This window comes from Haliotis asinina, chromosome 12, assembly GCF_037392515.1.
Source record: "Haliotis asinina isolate JCU_RB_2024 chromosome 12, JCU_Hal_asi_v2, whole genome shotgun sequence".
NCBI lineage: Eukaryota > Metazoa > Mollusca > Gastropoda > Lepetellida > Haliotidae > Haliotis > Haliotis asinina.
In genome coordinates this window covers 57377873-57399223 of record NC_090291.1, presented here as the reverse complement: position 1 = coordinate 57399223, position 21351 = coordinate 57377873, and the positions used below count along the sequence as shown (strand labels likewise).

General features: G+C 43.1%; 2 protein-coding genes across 6 annotated transcripts in view; one reads left to right on the top strand and one right to left on the bottom strand.

The window, feature by feature from the left end:
* Window positions 1-7812: 7812 nt before the first annotated feature.
* The window catches only part of LOC137258975 (solute carrier family 35 member C2-like), a 54390-nt gene continuing 40851 nt past the window's right edge, over window positions 7813-21351 (bottom strand). For 3 of the 5 annotated variants that reach the window (XM_067796670.1, XM_067796671.1, XM_067796672.1), the window contains exons 4-10: window positions 20991-21054; window positions 20586-20658; window positions 17322-17490; window positions 16892-16975; window positions 15766-15941; window positions 14766-14889; window positions 7813-13988 (exon numbers count right to left, since the gene is read on the bottom strand). In XM_067796670.1, coding sequence (XP_067652771.1) covers window positions 13843-13988; window positions 14766-14889; window positions 15766-15941; window positions 16892-16975; window positions 17322-17490; window positions 20586-20658; window positions 20991-21054 — 836 coding nt within the window. In that variant the 3' untranslated portion in view covers window positions 7813-13842. The remainder of the gene's footprint in view (window positions 13989-14765; window positions 14890-15765; window positions 15942-16891; window positions 16976-17321; window positions 17491-20585; window positions 20659-20990; window positions 21055-21351) is intronic. The other 2 variants (XR_010954680.1, XR_010954681.1) reach the window with 2 other exon arrangements.
* LOC137257588 (spidroin-2-like) lies at window positions 9050-9643 on the top strand. Its single transcript, XM_067794906.1, has one exon. It carries the CDS (start codon window positions 9050-9052, stop codon window positions 9641-9643), a length of 594 nt encoding a protein of 197 aa, XP_067651007.1.

Genomic DNA, 21351 nt, shown 5'->3' with positions numbered 1-21351 from the left:
TGCTGAGAAACAAACACACCCGACTAGTGGACCATACCAGAGTCAGCAGGAGGTTGTTGCAATGAACTTAAGTTACTTGGTAACAGCTGACTGAGTTCCTGACGTAACCTTGTTTTCTTCTCCACGTTTCCCCTTTCACTCAATGAAGTGTAGTTCATGCCCACATTGTAAGGAAACTATCAAGTCATCGTCGCATCGGGTAGACGAGATGTCACGCGATGTAGCGTTACGGGTCACAGGAGATAGGTCCACAGTGCGATAGCAATGGGGAAACTTGTTAATCCATACAAATTTCTGCCTTCTTGTCATAGTGGCTATCCAATCCGTTTCTTCCCGCGTGGATATCGAGGTGAAAACAGGTCCCCTCGTACCCCATGATATGTCTCCCTGTAGGGATATCATGGTTCCCTTTGTAGCTACGGGCGTCTCCCTGGGTGGATGCTGGGGTGAGAACAGGTCCCCTCGTACCCCATGATATGTCTCCCTGTAGGGATATCATGGTTCCCTTGGTATCTACGGGCGTCTCCATTAGGGGATGCTGGGGTGAGAACAGGTCCCCTCGTACCCCATGATATGTCTCCCTGTAGGGATATCATGGTTCCCTTTGTAGCTACGGGCGTCTCCCTGGGTGGATGCTGGGGTGAGAACAGGTCCCCTCGTACCCCATGATATGTCTCCCTGTAGGGATATCATGGTTCCCTTGGTACCTACGGGCGTCTCCATTAGGGGATGCTGGGGAGAGAACAGGTCCCCTCGTACCCCATGACATGTCTCCCTGTCGGGATATCATGGTTCCCTTGGTACTTACGGGCGTCTCCCTTGGGGGATGCTGGGGTGAGAACAGGTCCCCTCGTACCCCATGATATGCCTCCCTGTAGGGATATCATGGTTCCCTTTGTAGCTACGGGCGTCTCCCTTGGTGGATACTGGGGTGAGAACAGGTCCCCTCGTACCCCATGATATGTCTCCCTGTAGGGATATCATGGTTCCCTTGGTACCTACGGGCGTCTCCCTGGGTGGATGCTGGGGTGAGAACAGGTCCCCTCGTACCCCATGATATGTCTCCCTCCCGATATCCCTTATCGTGGTTCCTCTGCTACCCACGAGTGTCTCCCTGAGGAGATGCTGGGGTGAGAATAAGTCCCATTGTACCCCATGAATGTCTCCTTGTGGGGATGTTGTGGTTAAAATATGTCCTCCTGTATCCCACGGGAGTCTCTCTGTGATGATATCGGGGTCAGAACAGATCCCTGTTACTTTATGAGAGTCTTCCTGTGAGGTGTCGGGGTGAGAATAAGTTACTTTGCAGGCATGCGTGTCAGCTTGCGGGGATGTCGAGGTGAGAATAAACCCCTTTGTACACTATCAGTGTTTCTGTGTGGATGTTGGGGTGGGAATAAGTCCCCTTGTACCCCATGAGGGTTTTCCTGTGTGGTGTCGGGGTGGGAATAAGACCCCTTGTATGCCATGAGGGTTTCCCTGTGTGGTGTCGGGGTGGGAATAAGTCCCCTTGTAGCCCGAGGGTTTCCCTGTGTGGTGTCGGGGTGGGAATAAGTCCCCTTGTAGCCACGAAAGTCTGCCAGTGGGGATGTCGAGGTGAGAACAAGTCCCTTTGCCACTTGTAAACACTGTGTGCGTGCGTGCGTGCGTGTGTGAATGACCGCATTCTTCTGCATGACTGTCCCTATATTGTACTGTGCGACACGACTGGGTCAATATGTGGACACATTACTAGTTCAGTTTGTGTGTCGACCTTGTTCGGCTGAATGGTGTCGTCCTTCGGCTAGTTCAGCCCGCATTGCTCACGTCTTACAGGGTATTGTTACCGCAGGGCCAGTGGAAACATAGGATCTGATATCAAACTGTCGCCCTTGAAAAAACGTGCAATATGAATATGTTGTAACAGCGCCATGTATTTGCTGCAACCGTAGGGTGGAGGGTTAGACGTCTTAGAACGACTTTCAAAAAGCGGCATTATATAGAAGTGTATAAACAGACACCTCTTAAAACATGCAAGTCCCCGATGAGTAGATATTATCAAAGGACACCTCCCATCCACGGATCAAGGATATGTATGGCTGCTTAACTATGCCCTCTCTGTTTCACTTTAACTAATGAGAGTAAATTCGTGTGCAGCTGTTTCTTTCGGTGTCTGGAACATCTACACTGCTTTAGATTACATTTCTCTAATCATGTAGAGATACGAGGAAAGAACTTCGTTGTAAAAACTTCAACCTAATCCGTTATATTCCGAATCGATGGTCAGATGAACAAGCAAGGTATACGCACAATAACCACTTGTCACCACCCCCATGCTGTTCAGTGTCTTGTCATCACGTCCATGCTCTGGAGTTTCTTGTCATCACGTCCATACTCTTGAGTATCTTGTCATCACGTCCATGCTTTTGAGTATCTTGTCATCACGCCCATGGTCTGGAGTTTCTTGTCATCACGTCCATGCTCTTCGGGTGTCTTGTCATCACGTCCATGCTCTTCGGCGGTTTGTCATCACGCCCATGGTCTGGAGTTTCTTGTCACCACGTCCATACTCTTGAGTATTTTGTCATCACGTCCATGCTTTTGAGTATCTTGTCATCACGCCCATGGTCTGGAGTTTCATGTCATCACGTCCATGCTCTTCGGTGTCTTGTCATCACGTCCATGCTCTTCGGCGGTTGTCATCACGCCCATGGTCTGGAGTTTCTTGTCACCACGTCCATACTCTTGAGTATCTTGTCATCACGTCCATGCTTTTGAGTATCTTGTCATCACGTCCATGCTCTTCGGTGTCTTGTCATCACGTCCATGGTCTGGAGTTTCTTGTCACCACGTCCATACTCTTGAGTATCTTGTCATCACGTCCATGCTTTTGAGTATCTTGTCATCACGCCCATGGTCTGGAGTTTCTTGTCATCACGTCCATGCTCTTCGGTGTCTTGTCATCACGTCCATGCTCTTCGGCGGTTTGTCATCACGCCCATGGTCTGGAGTTTCTTGTCACCACGTCCATACTCTTGAGTATCTTGTCATCACGTCCATACTTTTGAGTATCTTGTCATCACGCCCATGGTCTGGAGTTTCTTGTCACCACGTCCATACTCTTGAGTATCTTGTCATCACGCCCATACTTTTGAGTATCTTGTCATCACGCCCATGGTCTGGAGTTTCTTGTCACCACGTCCATATTCTTGAGTATCTTGTCATCACGCCCATACTTTTGAGTATCTTGTCATCACGCCCATGGTCTGGAGTTTCTTGTCACCACGTCCATACTCTTGAGTATCTTGTCATCACGCCCATACTTTTGAGTTGCTTGTCATTACACCCATGCTGTTGAGGTTCTTGTCATCACGCCCATGCCCTTGGGTTTCTTTTCATCACTACCATGCTCTTCGGCGGTTTGTCATCACGCCCATGGTGTGGAGTTTCTTGTCATCACGTCCATATTTTCGAGTTCTTGTCACCACACCCAAGCTCTTGGTTTTTAGTTCTTACGCCCTTGCTCGTGGTTTTGTTGTCATCCCGCCCATGCTGTTGAGTTTCTTATCATCCCGCCCATGCTTGTAAACAAACATTTTGTATAAAGTTGGTAATTAGAAACTAGATTCATGTCGTCTCGCCATAAAAATGTCATTGAGAAAGAAAGTATGGAACATGTGTTTGGTAAACAGGAAGCTCTACTCTCCCTATATTGTATCATGCGACAATGCGTGTGTTAGAGGAAGGTGGGATGTCGGGTACAGCAAAAACACTCGGGTCCACGCAGTACAGGATGTACTGGGTCGTCCAATAAACAATTTGTTCGACGTCTTTTTATATAGGCAACGTTTCTGGGCTATATCTTGCATCTACGTCTGGTTAATGCTAGCTAACAGCAGGGTATGAAACTGAAAAAATGTCAACCAGACCATAGGGCTGGTTAAATGTAAAACTTGCCTGCCCTGACCTTCCTACCTAACTTACCTTCCCACAAAATGTCTTTATATATAAATCAATAAACGATCAAATGATATACAGCAAGTGTAAGAAAAGGTTTCTCTGAAATAACAAAGCTATACGTGTTTTCACAAATTAACGTGTTGCTAGACGTAAGACATGACATGGACGAAATGTGCAACCCTCAGCTGTATATACCACAACCACAGCTACAACTTGTCAACACGTAATGTCAATGATCTATTCATTGACATTGGATGGCAATACACTTATACTGGTGCTGTTTCACTGTCGCTCACTTCACGTACCTGTTTCAAATCGATGGTTAAAATGAGACGGTTTCTTTGTACACGTGCTGCAAGGGGTGAGACTATAGACCTTTTGGAATACGGTCAAACTCAGCGACAGGTTGCTGTCCTCTTCAAAAGCGAGCAATTGGGAGACTGGCAGAGACGTACAGCCAATGGATCCATGGAATATACACGTGGACCGGGTCTCTAAGAGTCACAGTTGTCCGAGATGATAGGGGCATGCCTAACAGATTCTTTAACGCAGCAGATTTTCAGACAGAACATTTCAATGTTAAATATGTAAGGATATCCAGGAGCACCATACGGGACAGGGATAACTTCTGACAACGAATGCTTGCCCTTTCATCAGGGGAATGACAGAATACGTAGCTTATACAGGACGCCAGTGAGATAGTACTACAGGCTGAGATGTAGAGACATTATGGAGACGATGCCATGTGTTTTGATTGAGTTGTATAGAGACGTCTGGTAAATTATTTCTGTTATATGGCTTCATCAGTGACTTCCTACTCTGTTCTAGCAGCAGCAGCACCCCTACATCATTCCTGTCACATCAATTACACCATCATCAACCCTACTGTACCTCATTTCTGTCACATCAATTACACCATCATCAACCCTACTGTACCTCATTTCTGTCACATCAATTACACCATCATCAACCCTACTGTACCTCATTTCTGTCACATCAATTACACCATCATCAACCCTTCTGTACCTCATTACTGTCACATCAATTACACCATCATCAACCCTTCTGTACCTCATTCCTGTCACATCAATTACACCATCATCAACCCTACTGTACCTCACTCCTGTCCCATCAATTACTCCATCATCACCCTACTGTACCTCATTCCTGTCACATCAATTACACCATCATCAACCCTACTGTACGTCATTCCTGTCACATCAATTACACCATCATCAACCCTACTGTACGTCATTCCTGTCACATCAATTATACCATCATCAACCCTTCTGTACCTCATTACTGTCACATCAATTACACCATCATCAACCCTACTGTACCTCATTCCTGTCACATCAATTACACCATCATCAACCCTTCTGTACGTCATTTCTGTCACATCAATTACACCATCATCAACCCTACTGTACCTCACTCCTGTCACATCAATTACTCCATCATCACCCTACTGTACCTCATTCCTGTCACATCAATTACACCATCATCACCCTACTGTACGTCATTCCTGTCACATCAATTACACCATCATCAACCCTACTGTACGTCATTACTGTCACATCAATTACACCATCATCAACCCTTCTGTACCTCATTACTGTCACATCAATTACACCATCATCACCCTACTGTACCTCATTCCTGTCACATCAATTGCACCATCATCAACCCTTCTGTACCTCATTCCTGTCACATCAATTACACCATCATCAACCTACTGTACGTCATTCCTGTCACATCAATTACACCATCATCAACCCTTCTGTAAGTCATTCCTGTCACATCAATTACACCATCATCACCCTACTGTACCTCATTCCTGTCACATCAATTACACCATCATCAACCCTTCTGTACCTCATTCCTGTCACATCAATTACACCATCATCACCCTGCTGTACATCAGTGAGCCTCACTGGCTTATATCACCTAACCACAATATACTGTAACAAAGCCATATCTGCTTTTTTTATATTTATTCTCTTTCATCTCATAATTCCCTTCATATATACATGCTTAATTTCACTCCGGCTTCATGTACATTACTAGAGAAGACCAGAAATGTTGTAGACACAAATCAGAAGTTGACATCAATGATATATACTTCTTATACTTGACTGCCCAGTTTCTATATGCCTCTCAAGAACCTGTGAAAGCATTGTTCATTTTGTAAGCGTTAAAACAGTAATATCGAGAGCGATTCGGCCTACATCGTAATGATTACACCAAAGCAAGGTAACGTTCCGTGACGACTGTCATCAAACCATAACACCTCGCCACAACACACGGGGTAACTACATAGGGCAAACTCGGGAACAACAATTCTTCTTGCGCGCATCTCTACGGCTTGACGGACAACGACATTGGAAGCTATGTCAAAACGTCGCCTATACAGAATAAGGTAGCTGCATAGCCACAAAAAAAACTAATCTTATTCTTCATATCCTCAATTTCTAGAATGCCAAAGAAATTTTCAATACATGTACAAGACCACGGGGAACATTCCACAGTGTGTCATGTAATAATAAATTGTTCTCGTCACGATATTCCACATTGTGTTATATAAAAATAAATTGTTCTCGTCACGCTATTCCACATCGTGATAATGGAACCGTGAAGGTTCCGGGGTAGAATAGGTCTTCAGCAATCCATGCTTGCCATAAAAGGCGACTATGCTTGTCGTGAGAGGCGACTAACTGGATCGGGGGGTCAGGCTCGCTGACTTGATTGACACGTCATCGGTTCCTAATTGCACAGATCGATGCCCATGCTGTTGATCACTGGACTGTCTGGTCCAGACTCGATTATTTACAGACCGCCGCCATATAGCTGGAATATTGCTGAGTGCGGCGTAAAACTAAACTAAACTCACTCATATAATGATAAATTGTTCTCGTTACGATATGAACTCACTCACTCATTTCAGATTGTGGTGTCAACGTTGCAGTGTGCGTACGTGCGTGCCTCAAGGAGAGCCAGACTAGCTGGGGTGTGGCCAGAGCTAAGTTAGAGATGACTGTAGGACGCTTCACTCACACTCGACTTAGGATTTTCGCACTGACGAAAACCTGTGGATTTTCGGGAATATTTCTGGACTTACATCAGAACTACAGGATACGGACTTTGTTAAAACATTCGATATAATTTGTCTTTCTGAGACATGGAGCAATGTCGCTAACCTAGGATAACATTTTCAGATAATGTTTCTCTGGGTAAAGATACATGGTCGATTCGAACAATCAAACGACTTTGTGTACAAGCTAATAAGGAAATCTTCAAAAGCATTCATCAATTTGATATTCCGAAAGACTGTCAACTGAAATTCTTTGATAATCTTGTTAAACCAGTTCTTCTCTATGGCGCCGAAGTGTGGGGGTTCGAAATCGTGGCCATCGTTGAACGTGTCCATCTTAAACAATCAACGCCAGATTTTATGGTATAAGGTGAACAAGGTAGATGCTCCATCAGTATATCTTTTAAATTTAGAATTATATCAAACTGGCCAAATTATGTGGTAATGACAAATTAAATACCATTTTTTTATCATGTCATGTACAATCGATATTCTTCAAATGCTGATTTTAATCTTCCATTGTTATCAAGTGTCAAGCCTATCTTCCAAGATGCGGAATTGTATTTTGTCTGGCCCAGTCAACCTGTACCTAGCATTGTTTGGCTTAAAAATAATGTACAGTTCACTCTAATCAGGGAGCCTGCTCCCTATACATAAACGAGGTAATATATATAAAATGAATAATTATAGAGTGATTACTACCCTTGGGATATTTAGCCAAAGTTTACTCACATCATGTACAGAGGACTAAGTCTGTGGGCAAATACTCTGGACAAAATACATAAAGAGCAAGCACGATTCAAAGAATGCTACTCAACAGCTGACAGTGTCTTTATTCTCCAAGCAATTGCACATAATAATTTTAGTACTAAAAGGAGTCAATTTTATTCTCTTTTTTTCAGATTTCTCAAAAGCATTTAACTCGGTAAACGGAAATGAACTATAGATACTTTCTCGAATGCATGGTTTAGATAAGAAATTGAATCAACTATTATGCAGCATTTATGAAAATGTAAAGGTATGTGCAAGAAATAATAATTCAAAAATGCTTTTAAAAAATGATATACGGCGAAAAAATGTTCACAAGCCAGTTAGGAGTAAGACATACATGAAATAGCTGCTGAAATTCTCCCAGCTACATAATCTGCATCTGTTTTCACTACCCTGATTGTTCATGCCACCGACTCAAAGATCTGAGGATATTTATGTGCAGACATGGTTTGAATCACTGACTTTATCAAATAAATGTTTGATAACAAACCCTTTTGCAGCACAAATATGTTTGGGCTGGTACTTCTTTATAATAACAGTAGTTGCATTATCACGTTTTCGATGGTTTATTTAAAGAAACTGGGTGCTATACTAATATTAATGACAAGAAATATTATGCCAACTATACAATTTAAATACTGTCAAAGATGAGTACCATTTCCTTACATATTTACTTTAACAGATATTCAAATGTTACTGAATTTACATCAGTAATAACATAAGTAAAATGCTTCAGAATTTATCAGTGTTTATATACCATGCAACATTAGAAAAACAAATACTTGAAAATGTAAATATTACTATTAGGATTAATAAAAATGTATGGGCGTTTTATGTACTATAGGCCTAGGGATCTTCACTAAGGAATAAAGATTGATTTTACTTGAGAAGGACTGTCACCATTACACCTCTCCGAGTGGACATACAAGGTAAGCCACATGGAGCGAATACTAAACAATAATACTGTGTAATAGAGGCCCAAATACTCTTTTCATAGGAATATACAGTGCATGCACACCAACATTCCGTATTGTGGTGTCAGAACATGGCTCTCAACAAGACATATTACAGTGTTGGATGGGTCTGTCCAGGAAAAAGGTATGAAAAAGGGCCATGATTTTATTTCAGGAGACTAAATATTTTTATTTTTGAATATTCTGCAATGGAAAACCTTCATAAATAATATGGATGCATGTTGACGATACGTCAAACACTTCCATCATTCCCGCCACCATCAACATATAGAACATGACCTACAGCATGGAAGCCAGGCAACCAGGCACCAGGCAACCAGGCAACCAGGCACCAGGCAACCAGGCAACCAGGCAACCAGGCACCAGGCACCAGGCAACCAGGCAACCAGGCACCAGGCAACCAGGCAACCAGGCACCAGGCACCAGGCAACCAGGCAACCAGGCAACCAGGCACCAGGCAACCAGGCACCAGGCAACCAGGCACCAGGCAACCAGGCAACCAGGCAACCAGGCACCCAGGCAACCAGGCACCAGGCAACCAGGCACCAGGCAACCAGGCAACCAGGCAACCAGGCACCAGGCAACCAGGCACCAGGCACCAGGCACCAGGCACCAGGCACCAGGCAACCAGGCACCAGGCAACCAGGCAACCAGGCACCAGGCACCAGGCAACCAGGCACCAGGCAACCAGGCAACCAGGCACCAGGCACCAGGCAACCAGGCACCAGGCAACCAGGCACCAGGCAACCAGGCAACCAGGCACCAGGCCCATAACAACACAAAACACCAGGTATACAGTAATGTTTTTATCAGACTGTGTAATGAGAGGGTTTATGGCATGCCTCTCACTGATACTCGGCAATGTTGAAATATAACAGTCACTCATATATTAATCAGTGCTTGTTGGAACACAGTCTAAATAGTGGAAATGTCCAGAAATAGAACTTTGGTTACAGAGCCTTTTTAGCCACGGATCAAGTCGTGTTTACTGTACAGCAGACAAATTATTTACACCTGCAAAACATTTCTTGAAGTCTTAAAAACTTGTGAGCAGTCACATGGTAACAATTCCATATCCCCACTTCACTAAAGGGATGATAATGAGCAGAGCATTCCTGATATACTTTGTTCACAACATCATCCAATATATATATATATATATATATACAACACCTAGGTGCATTCATCCAACATACATGTACATTTACCCTACCTCATGTAAGAATGTTCATCTCTGATTGGTTCACATGATCTTGAACAAACTGCACAGCCGTACCCTGCCCAAGCAGGGTGTAACTTTTGTGAGGAAGAATAAATCATTTATACAATACCCCCATGGAAAAAGCATACATCCACAGCAGTCAATGAACCAAGAACCACAGTTCAGATAGACTAGTTGGTACCATGTTTATAAAGTATATCACTGAATGTAAGCTTGTTTTAATGTTATAGTTACAAACTGAAAGATTCAAACATTGGGTAGAATAGAGTCTCTGTAATATTATGATTCAGGGTATATAGGGTTTTATACGTCCAGCGTCATGTTTCAACCTAAAACAGGACAAATAAAACCCTGTATACCCCTCATCACAATGCTATAACTTATAACATAAAGGTAAATTCATCCAAAACATACACAACACCTGGGTACCCCGGGATATATTCATCCAACACATATACATCGTCTGGTTACCCAGGTACATTCATCCAAAACATATGCATCATCTGGGAACCATGGTACATTCATCCAAAACATATGCAACACCTGGGTACCATGGTACATTCATCCAACACATATGCATCACTTGGGTACCATGGTACATTCATCCAACACATATGCATCACCTGGGTACCATGGTACATTCATCCAAAACATATGCAACACCTGGGTACCATGGTACATTCATCCAACACATATGCATCACCTGGGTACCCAGATATGTTCATCTAAGTCATATGCATCACCTGGGTACCATGGTACATTCATCCAAAACATATGCAACACCTGGTTACCCAGATACGTTCATCTAACTCATATGCATCACCTGGGTACCATGGTACATTCATCTAACACATATGCATCACCTGGGTACCATGGTACATTCATCCAACACATATGCATCACCTGGTTACCCAGATACGTTCATCTAACTCATATGCATCACCTGGGTACCATGGTACATTCATCTAACACATATGCATCACCTGGGTACCATGGTACATTCATCCAACACATATGCATCACCTGGTTACCCAGATACGTTCATCTAAGTCATATGCATCACCTGGGTACCATGGTACATTCATCTAACACATATGCATCACCTGGGTACCATGGTACATTCATCTAACACATATACATCACCTGGGTACTATGGTACATTCATCCAACACATATACACCACCTGGTTACCCAGATACGTTCATCTAACTCATATGCATCACCTGGGTACCATGGTACATTCATCTAACACATATACATCACCTGGGTACCATGGTACATTCATCCAACACATATGCATCACCTGGGTACCCAGATACGTTCATCTAAGTCATATGCATCACCTGGGTACCATGGTACATTCATCTAACACATATACATCACCTGGGTACCATGGTACATTCATCCAACACATATGTGTCACCTGGTTACCCAGATACGTTCATCTAACTCATATGCATCACCTGGGTACCATGGTACATTCATCTAACACATATGCATCACCTGGGTACCATGGTACATTCATCCAACACATATGTGTCACCTGGTTACCCAGATACGTTCATCTAACTCATATGCATCACCTGGGTACCATGGTACATTCATCTAACACATATACATCACCTGGGTACCATGGTACATTCATCCAACACATATGCATCACCTGGGTACCATGGTACATTCATCCAACACATATACATCACCTGGTTACCCAGATACGTTCATCTAACTCATATGCATCACCTGGGTACCATGGTACATTCATCTAACACATATACATCACCTGGGTACCATGGTACATTCATCTAACACATATATATCACCTATGTGGCCAGATATAGCTTGGCAGGACATGTCTCAGACTCATTCTGATCAAGAACTTTGGCTACTCATACATCACAGTGACATATAACAGTTATGTACATTATACTGATAACACCACAACCTAAAACAGCAGCCACAACTCCAGCGCTCGGCTTAAACTGTTGTGAGTAGTTTTCTATCTAGTGTATGGTGTCTGATGTCTGATGTGTGATGTCTGGCAAGTGGTCTCTGGTGTGTGATTTGTGATATCTGGCATGTGACATCTGGCGTGAGATGTCTGGCGTGTAACGTCTGGTGTGTGATGTCCTGTAGGTGATGTCTGGCGTGAGATGTCTAATGTGTGTGATGTCTGATATGTGATATCTTGTGTGTGATGTCTCATGTGTGACATAATGTGTCTGATATCTAGAAGACTAGTGTGTGATATATCATATCTGACGTGTAGAAGACTGATGTGTGACGTAACATGTCTGGTGTGTGGAACACTGATGTGTGACGTAACATGTCTGGTGTGTGGAAGACTGGTGTGTGATGTAACATTTCTGGTGTGTGGAAGACTGGTGTGCGACATAACATGTCTGGTGTGTGGAGGACTGGTGTATGATGTAACATTTCTGGTGTGTGGAACACTGATGTGTGACGTAACATGTCTGGTGTGTGGACTGGTGTATGATGTAATGTGTCTGGTGTGTGGAGGACTGGTGTGTGACGTAACATGTCTGGTGTGTTGAAGACAGGTGTATGACGTAACATGTCTGGTGTGTGGGGGACTGGTATGTGGAAGACTGGTGTGTGACGTAACATGTCTGGTGTGTGGAAGACTAGTGTGTGATGTAACATGTCTGGTGTGTTGAAGACTGGTGCGTGACGTAACCATTCTGGTGTGTGGAAGACTGGTGTGTGACATAACATGTCTGGTGTGTGGAGGACTAGTGTGTGATGTAACATGTCTGGCGTGTGGAAGACTGGTGTGTGATGTAACATGTCCGGTGTGTGTAACACTGATGTGTGAAGTAACATGTCAGGTGTGGGGAAGACTGGTGGCATGTGGAGAGTCATGTCTGGTGTGTGATGTCTGGTGTGTGATGTCTAGAATACTGGTGTGTGACTTAACATGTCTGGTGTGTGACATATCATGTCTGGTGTATGTCTGGTCATGTTCAGCACTCACAAGGATGACTGATGTCGTGAAGCACTTGCCTGAGTCTTTACACCTGCTGATGCTGTTGACCTCATTCCACCCTCTCAACACCTGGTTTCTGGGTGTGATACCATCTATATACATGATATGTTCAGGTACACTGATTAAAGTATCAGGTAGTAAAGAAAAAGTCAATGGTCACGTCACTGTGGAACTGCTACATGAGGACACCGCACTGATGGAATATAGAGGTCATTCAAACTGTGTTCCCTGTAACTTCCGAGTGGAATATTTGGCTCCTGTTAACAACATGATGTCCGCCAAGAGAAATATTTGACTCCCATTAGCAGTGTTCCATGTGATGTCAACCCAGAGGAATATCTGTCCCCATTCAATAGTGTTCCATGTGACACTGACCAAGAGGAATATGTGGCTCACATTCTTGATATGATCATACCATGAAAAACTTCTTGTCATGATTTGTTTATGGAATTATTTACATGATAAATACTTGGCCATATATAACCTGATTGTTTCAAGATTTAGTTTGCCTTCCATCAAGGAATAGTTGAAATAGCACAATATAATAAACAGTATTCTTGGAAAAAATTGTTTGGGTAATTCGGTTTTAAGTGGAAAAGATTCTCAATTTGCCAGTATCAGTCAATTTCTGTCTGGGTCAGGTAAGTAAGGATATGTGCTAGTTTACGTTGATTCCACGTCAGTCAAATCTGTAAACCAACAAAATAGAATACTCACACATGTACACACACATGTACCCACATTGTTCAGAGTCTTTATGTACAAACACTCACACAAGCAGTGTTCACACACTGTCACTCACATATACACATATGCACATGCATGCCACCAGCCAGGGCTATCTGTCCCGCTTCAGGTTAAACACATCAACTTCATCAGACTCTTCATCTTCCTCATAGCCCTCATTGGCCTGGCCATCTCTAGTCAGCATCTCCAGCGACTCTGGCGTCCGCTCTAGTACTCGCTTCTTGTTCTGTTGATTATCTGACAGGACAGAAAACTGACTACCATATGACATTGCAGCAGTTTGTACAGAACATTTATTACTGTATAACACTGGAGATGTTTGTACACGACACTCACTACTGTATAACACTGGAGATGTTTGTACACGACACTTACTACTGTACAACACTGGAGATGTTTGTACACGACACGTATTACTGTACAACACTGGAGATGTTTGTACACGACACCTATTACTGGTTACATACCAATGTACACAATACCTATTACTGTGTAACACTGAAATTGTTGTTTGTCCAGGACAAGTACCTACTACTAGATATAACCCTGAGAGACAAGCATTAAGTACCTGTTACTAGATATAACATTGAGGGACAAGTATTAAGTACCTGTTACTAGATACACCACTGAGAGACAAGTATTAAGTACTTTCTAATCGATATACCCCTGAGAGACAAGCATTAAGTACCTGTTACTAGATATAACATTGCGGGACAAGTATTAAGTACCTGTTACTAGATACACCACTGAGAGACAAGTATTAAGTACTTTCTACTCAATATACCCCTGAGAGACAAGCATTAAGTACCTCTTACTTGATATACCCCTGAGGGACAAGCATTAAGTACCTCTTACTCGATATACCCCTGAGGGACAAGCATTAAGTACCTCTTACTCGATATACCCCTAAGAGACAAGCATTAAGTAACTCTTACCACCTAAACCCCAGACAGTGAGGTCTCAGCTGACCATAGAGAGGTCCCCTTGGCAAGATGTATCTAGAGAGATACTTACTGAACACAGCCTTGAGCACAACATGTAATGTGATCCCACACAAGCACACAAAGAGACCAATGATGTTAACTGAGTTCATCTGGTCTCCATTTATTCCAGCAGCCAGTCCCAGTGTACAGATCTCCTGTAGACAGACAGGTTACATACAGATCTCCTGCAGACAGACAGGTCACATACAGATCTCCTGCAAACAGACAGGTTACACACAGATCTCCTGCAGAGAGACAGGTCACATACAGATCTCCTGCAGACAGAGATTACACACAGACATCCAGTAGAGACAGGTTCCATACAGACCTCCTGTAGACAGACAAGTTACATAGAGATCTCCAGTAAAGAGACAGATTACATAAAGATCTCCTGTAAAGAGAGAGGCTCCATACAGATCTCCTGTAAAGACAGGTTACATACAAATCTGTAGAGAGATGTTACATACAGATTTCCTGCAGAGAGATATTACATACAGACAGACATATAGAGCTCCTGCAGACAGACAGGATGCATATAGAGCTCCTGCAGACAGACATAATGTATACAGATCTTTTGTATGAGGGCAGGATACATACAGGCCCCCACTCAGACAAGCAACATGCATATAGACCTTCAGTAGACAGGCAGAATACATACAGATCTCTTGTAGGTAGACAGGAAACAGACAGGCCTCCTGCAGACAGGCAGGATACATACAAACCTCATGCAGACACACAGCACAAAGGAGATTTTCAATAGAGAGAGATCACAAAGGTGACATATAAATCTCATGCAACCAGAGCACAAAGGAGATCTTAAAAGTAGAGACAGCAGGTGACATGTAGATCTCTTACAGACAGATAGAGCTCAAGGGAGATCTTCAACAGAGAGACATCACAAAGGTGACCTACAGATCTCCTGCAGACAGACTGAGCACAAAGGAGATCATTAACAGAAAAATAATGCACAAATGTAACATACAGATCTTTTCAGACAGACACAGACTGCCTGAGTATGCAAAAATACCCACCTTCACAATGCCAGACAAAGACAGCGTGAGACTGGATGTTTGGGAGAGCAGAAGAAACTCGCTGAACTCCAGCATGAAGGCGAGACTTGCCCCAGCCAGGAGAAGTCCAGCCGTTGTCATGAACATATTGATGTCCTCACAACGAAAGAACTGTTCACTGGTTGCTACCTGAACACCTGGAAGAAAACATAATCAACATGGAAAATAGCTCCTTTGAGTGACATTTTAGAAGTTAGGAAGAACAATATGTACAACTTCTTTTATTCTGTGAGCGTGACATTTCGAAGGCACACATAGACACAGGTTAGAAGGGACAGACACAGGTGACAAGTGAAACACAAACACAGGATGAATGGGACAGACACCGGTGACAAGAGACACATAGACAGGTGACAAGGGAAACACAGACACAGGTTAGAAGGGACAGACACAGGATAAATGGGACAGACAGAGGTGACAAGAGACACATAGACACACGCTAGAAGGGACAGACACATGTTAGGAGGGACATGTGGACACAGTTGACAAGACACACATAGACACAGGTTACATGGGAAACACTGACACATGTTAGAAGGGAATGATAGACACTGTTGACAAGAGTCACATAGATACAAGATAGAAGAAACACAGACACAGGTGACAAAAGACACATTGAAACAGGTGATGCGAAAAACTGACACAGGTTACAAGAGACACACTGACACAGGTGACAGGAGACACACTGACATGGATGACAAGCGACAGTGATACAGATCACAAGAGACATACTGACACATGCTAAAGGAGCCAGACAGAGGTGGCAAGAAACAAGTAGACACATATTAGAAGGGACACATACACAAAGCTGACAAGAGACACACTGACACTGTTTACAAGGGACACAAAGACACAGGTAAGAAGGGACACATAGACACGGGATACAAGGGACACATACACAAGGGTGACAAGAGACACAGACACAGGATATAAAAGGCAGACGCAGGTGATAAGACACATAGACATAGGTGGAAAACTACCAACAGAAAAAGTAGAGAGAGAACAGACTGACAGATAAACATTAGTTGGAGGGACCAGACAGATGATGACTAGACAGAGAGGAAACAGCTGGATGCCAATGACCTACCTTCGAATGCAACAGACAATGGGAACAGGCCAACAATCATCCATGGCTGAACGTGGTACATCATGTCCAGTGGGTTAGCCAGACCTGAAACATAAATGTCACCATCATCTGAGCTAATCTGGGCCAGTTGACCTCACACTCATCAATCTCCCATTTCAGAGTAACAAGTTGAGTTCACACTTACCAATCTCTCATTTCTGAGTGACCAGTTGAGCTCACACTCATCAATCTCCTATTTAAGAGTGACCAGTTGAGCTCACACTCATAAAGCTCATGTTTTGGAGTCACCAGCTGAGCTCGCACTCACCAATCTCCTGTTTTGGAGTCACCAGTTGAGCTCACACTCACCAATCTCCTGTTTTGGAGTCACCAGTTGAGCTCACACTCACCAATCTCCTGTTTTGGAGTCACCAATTGAGCTCACACTCACCAATCTCCTTTTTCTGAGTGACCAGTTGAGCTAATGTCCAGCGGAGACCAGACAGGAAGGATGCAGTGATGACCATCAGGAACCCCTCCAAGTTAAATTGTGTGGACTTGTACGTGAAGAGGAATAACCCTACAGCTACACACAGGATCACCAGGGCCTGACTCCAGCGCTGAAACACAAACCTGCCAACAGTTACCATGGTTACACACAGACAAATACCCAGTCCACGTACTGTATGTTGAGACTGTAACAGAAGGAACCGACTGTTACCATTGTTACACTAAACATATCCCCAGTCCACATACTGCATGTTGAAACAGGAAGAACAAAAGAAACCTACCGACTGTTACCATGGTTACATCAAACATGTACTGTATGTTGAAAGAGAAGAAACAACACACACCTACCAACTGCTACCATGGTTACACCTGATATGTACCCAGTCCACATACTGTATGTTTAGAGAGAAAGGAACAACACACACCTACCGACTGTTACCATGGTTACACCAGATATGTACCCAGTCCACTTACTGTATGTTGAGAGAGAAGGAACAATACACACCTACCAACTGTTACCATGGTTACACCAGATTTGTACCCAGTCCACTTACTGTATGTTGAAAGAGAAGGAACAATACACACCTACCGACTCTTACCATGGTTACACCAGATATCTACATAGTCCACATACTGTATGTTGAAAGAGGAAGAACAACACAAACATACTGACTGTTACCATGGTTATACCAGATATGTACTCTGTCCACATACTGTATGTTGAGAGAGAAAGAACAGAAACCTACCGACTGCTACCATGGTTTCACCAGATATGTACCCTGTTCACGTACTGTATGTTGAAAGAGAAGGAACAATACATACCTACCAACTGCTACCATGGTTACACCAGATTTGTACCCAGTCCACTTACTGTATGTTGAAAGAGAAGGAACAATACACACGACTCTTACCATGGTTACACCAGATATCTACATAGTCCACATACTGTATGTTGAAAGAGGAAGAACAACACAAACATACCGACTGTTACCATGGTTACACCAGATCTGTACTCTGTCCACATACTGTATGTTGAGAGAGAAAGAACAGAAACCTACCGACTGCTACCATGGTTTCACCAGATATGTACCCTGTTCACGTACTGTATGTTGAAAGAGAAGGAACAATACACACCTACCGACTCTTACCATAGTTACACCAGATATCTACATAGTCCACATACTGTATGTTGAAAGAGGAAGAACAATACACACCTACCGACTCTTACCATGGTTACACCAGATATGTACCCAGTCCACGTACAGTATGTTGAGAGAGAAGGAACAATACACACCTACCAACTGTTACCATGGTTACACCAGATATGTACCCAGTCCACATACTGTATGTTTAGAGAGAAGGAACAACACACACCTACCGACTGTTACCATGGTTACACCAGATATGTACCCAGTCCACTTACTGTATGTTGAGAGAGAAAGAACAATACACACCTACCAACTGTTACCATGGTTACACCAGATTTGTACCCAGTCCACTTACTGTATGTTGAAAGAGAAGGAACAATACACACCTACCGACTCTTACCATGGTTACACCAGATATCTACATAGTCCACATACTGTATGTTGAAAGAGGAAGAACAACACAAACATACTGACTGTTACCATGGTTATACCAGATATGTACTCTGTCCACATACTGTATGCTGAGAGGGAAAGAACAGAAACCTACCGACTGCTACCATGGTTTCACCAGATATGTACCCTTTTCACGTACTGTATGTTGAAAGAGAAAGAACAATACATACCTACCAACTGCTACCATGGTTACACCAGATTTGTACCCAGTCCACTTACTGTATGTTGAAAGAGAAGGAACAATACACACGACTCTTACCATGGTTACACCAGATATCTACATAGTCCACATACTGTATGTTGAAAGAGGAAGAACAACACAAACATACCGACTGTTACCATGGTTACACCAGATCTGTACTCTGTCCACATACTGTATGTTGAGAGAGAATGAATAGAACCCTACCGACTGCTACCATGGTTTCACCAGATATGTACCCTGTTCACGTACTGTATGTTGAAAGAGAAGGAACAGAAACTTACCGACTGTTACCATGGTTACACCAGATATGTACCCAGTCCATGTACTGTATGTTGAGAGAGAAGGAACAGAAACCTACCAACTGTTACCATGGTTACACCAGATATCTACACAGTCCACGTACTGAATGTTGAAAGAGAAGGAACAGAAACCTACCAACTCTTACAATGGTTACACCAGATATGTACCCAGTCCACTTACTGTATGTTGAAAGAGAAGGAACAATACACACCTACCGACTCTTACCATGGTTACACCAGATCTGTACCCTGTCCACGTACTGTATGTTGAGAGAGAAGGAACAACACACATCTACCGACTGTTACCATGGTTACACCAGATATCTACACAGTCCACATACTGTATGTTGAAAGAGAAGCAACAATACACACCTACCAACTGTTACCATGGTTACACCAGATTTGTACCCAGTCCTCATACTGTATGTTGAAAGAGGAAAAACAACACACACCTACCGACTGTTACCATGGTTACACCTGATATGTACCCAGTCCATATACTGTATCTTGAGGGAGAAAGAACAGAAACCTACCGACTGTTACCATGGTTACACCTGATATGTACCCAGTCCATATACTGTATCTTGAGAGAGAAGGAACAGAAACCTACCGACTGTTACCATGGTTACACCAGATATGTACCCTGTCCACGTACTGTATGTTGAGAGAGAAGGAACACATACCGACTGTTACCATGGTTACACCAGACATGTACCCTGTCCACGTACTGTATGTTGAGAGAGAAGGAACACATACCGACTGTTACCATGGTTACACCAGACATGTACCCAGTTCACATACTGCATGTTGAAAAAGATGGAACAACACAAATGTACCAACTGTTACCATGGTTACACCAGATATGAACCCAGTCCAAGTACTGTACATTGAGAGAGAAGGAAGACCAGAGGAAGGCAGCCACAAAGAAGTTGCAGTGAAGTCATGGACAGTTCCAGTCTAAGCACAAACAGGTTATGGGGCAGTGTTTGTGTCAGACTGAGACACTGAGTGTTGTTTTCACAGTACACCATTTACATTATCCTATCACCAAGAAATCATGGAAACATGCTATTATAAAATATACCCACAACAGGAGTACTTACAAATTTCTCCAACCTCAGTAGAATTGAAAATCCTAAAATGAATACAATGGCTGATGACTTGGACATGGTGTATCTGCAACAGTAAAACACTAAGTCACCCAGTGCCTGTCAGTGTCACCGGTTACTGCAAACACTGCTCTAAACATGGTTACACACCACTGGAAATATGGCGACACCTGAATAGACATATTTCATCAAGATTGTCAGCATAATTCAACAATTTTGCTATTCTTTCACAGCAGCCATGATAGGAGAATTTTATAAAACCGGGTGTGGATGAATTAGAAAATAATGAGTAATAAACAATACAAACAAATGCTCATATGATGCTATCTGTTGGAAGACTTCAACTGCATCCAGTACTGATGAGATCCACATTCTACTACAACACCAACACAAACTTACAATGAAACTGTGATGAATTCAAAGCTCCAGTTTGACAGACCGATGTCCAGAGCACTGATTATACCTGAAACAGATTAACACAGTCATATTTACACAGATTAACATCAGATTTACAAAGTTGGACTTACAGACTTGCACAGATTTACACAGTTTTTTAACCAATCACTTAAATCAACAGTATCTTTGTTACCAGTCCAGTCAACGGTCTCTGTACTACAGTCCAATCAATGGCTTCTATCTTACATTGCCAGTCAACTAGTGGGAGCTATCTGCTTGACATAGTCAATCCAAGACAGAGTTACCCACCCCTAGTACACTTACCAGTGGAAGCTATCTGCTTGACATAGTCAATCCAGGATAG

What these genes read in the sequence shown, in the direction of transcription:
- LOC137257588 (XM_067794906.1), top strand. Translation starts at nt 9,050, where the DNA reads ATGACCTACAGCATGGAAGCCAGGCAACCAGGCACCAGGCAACCAGGC.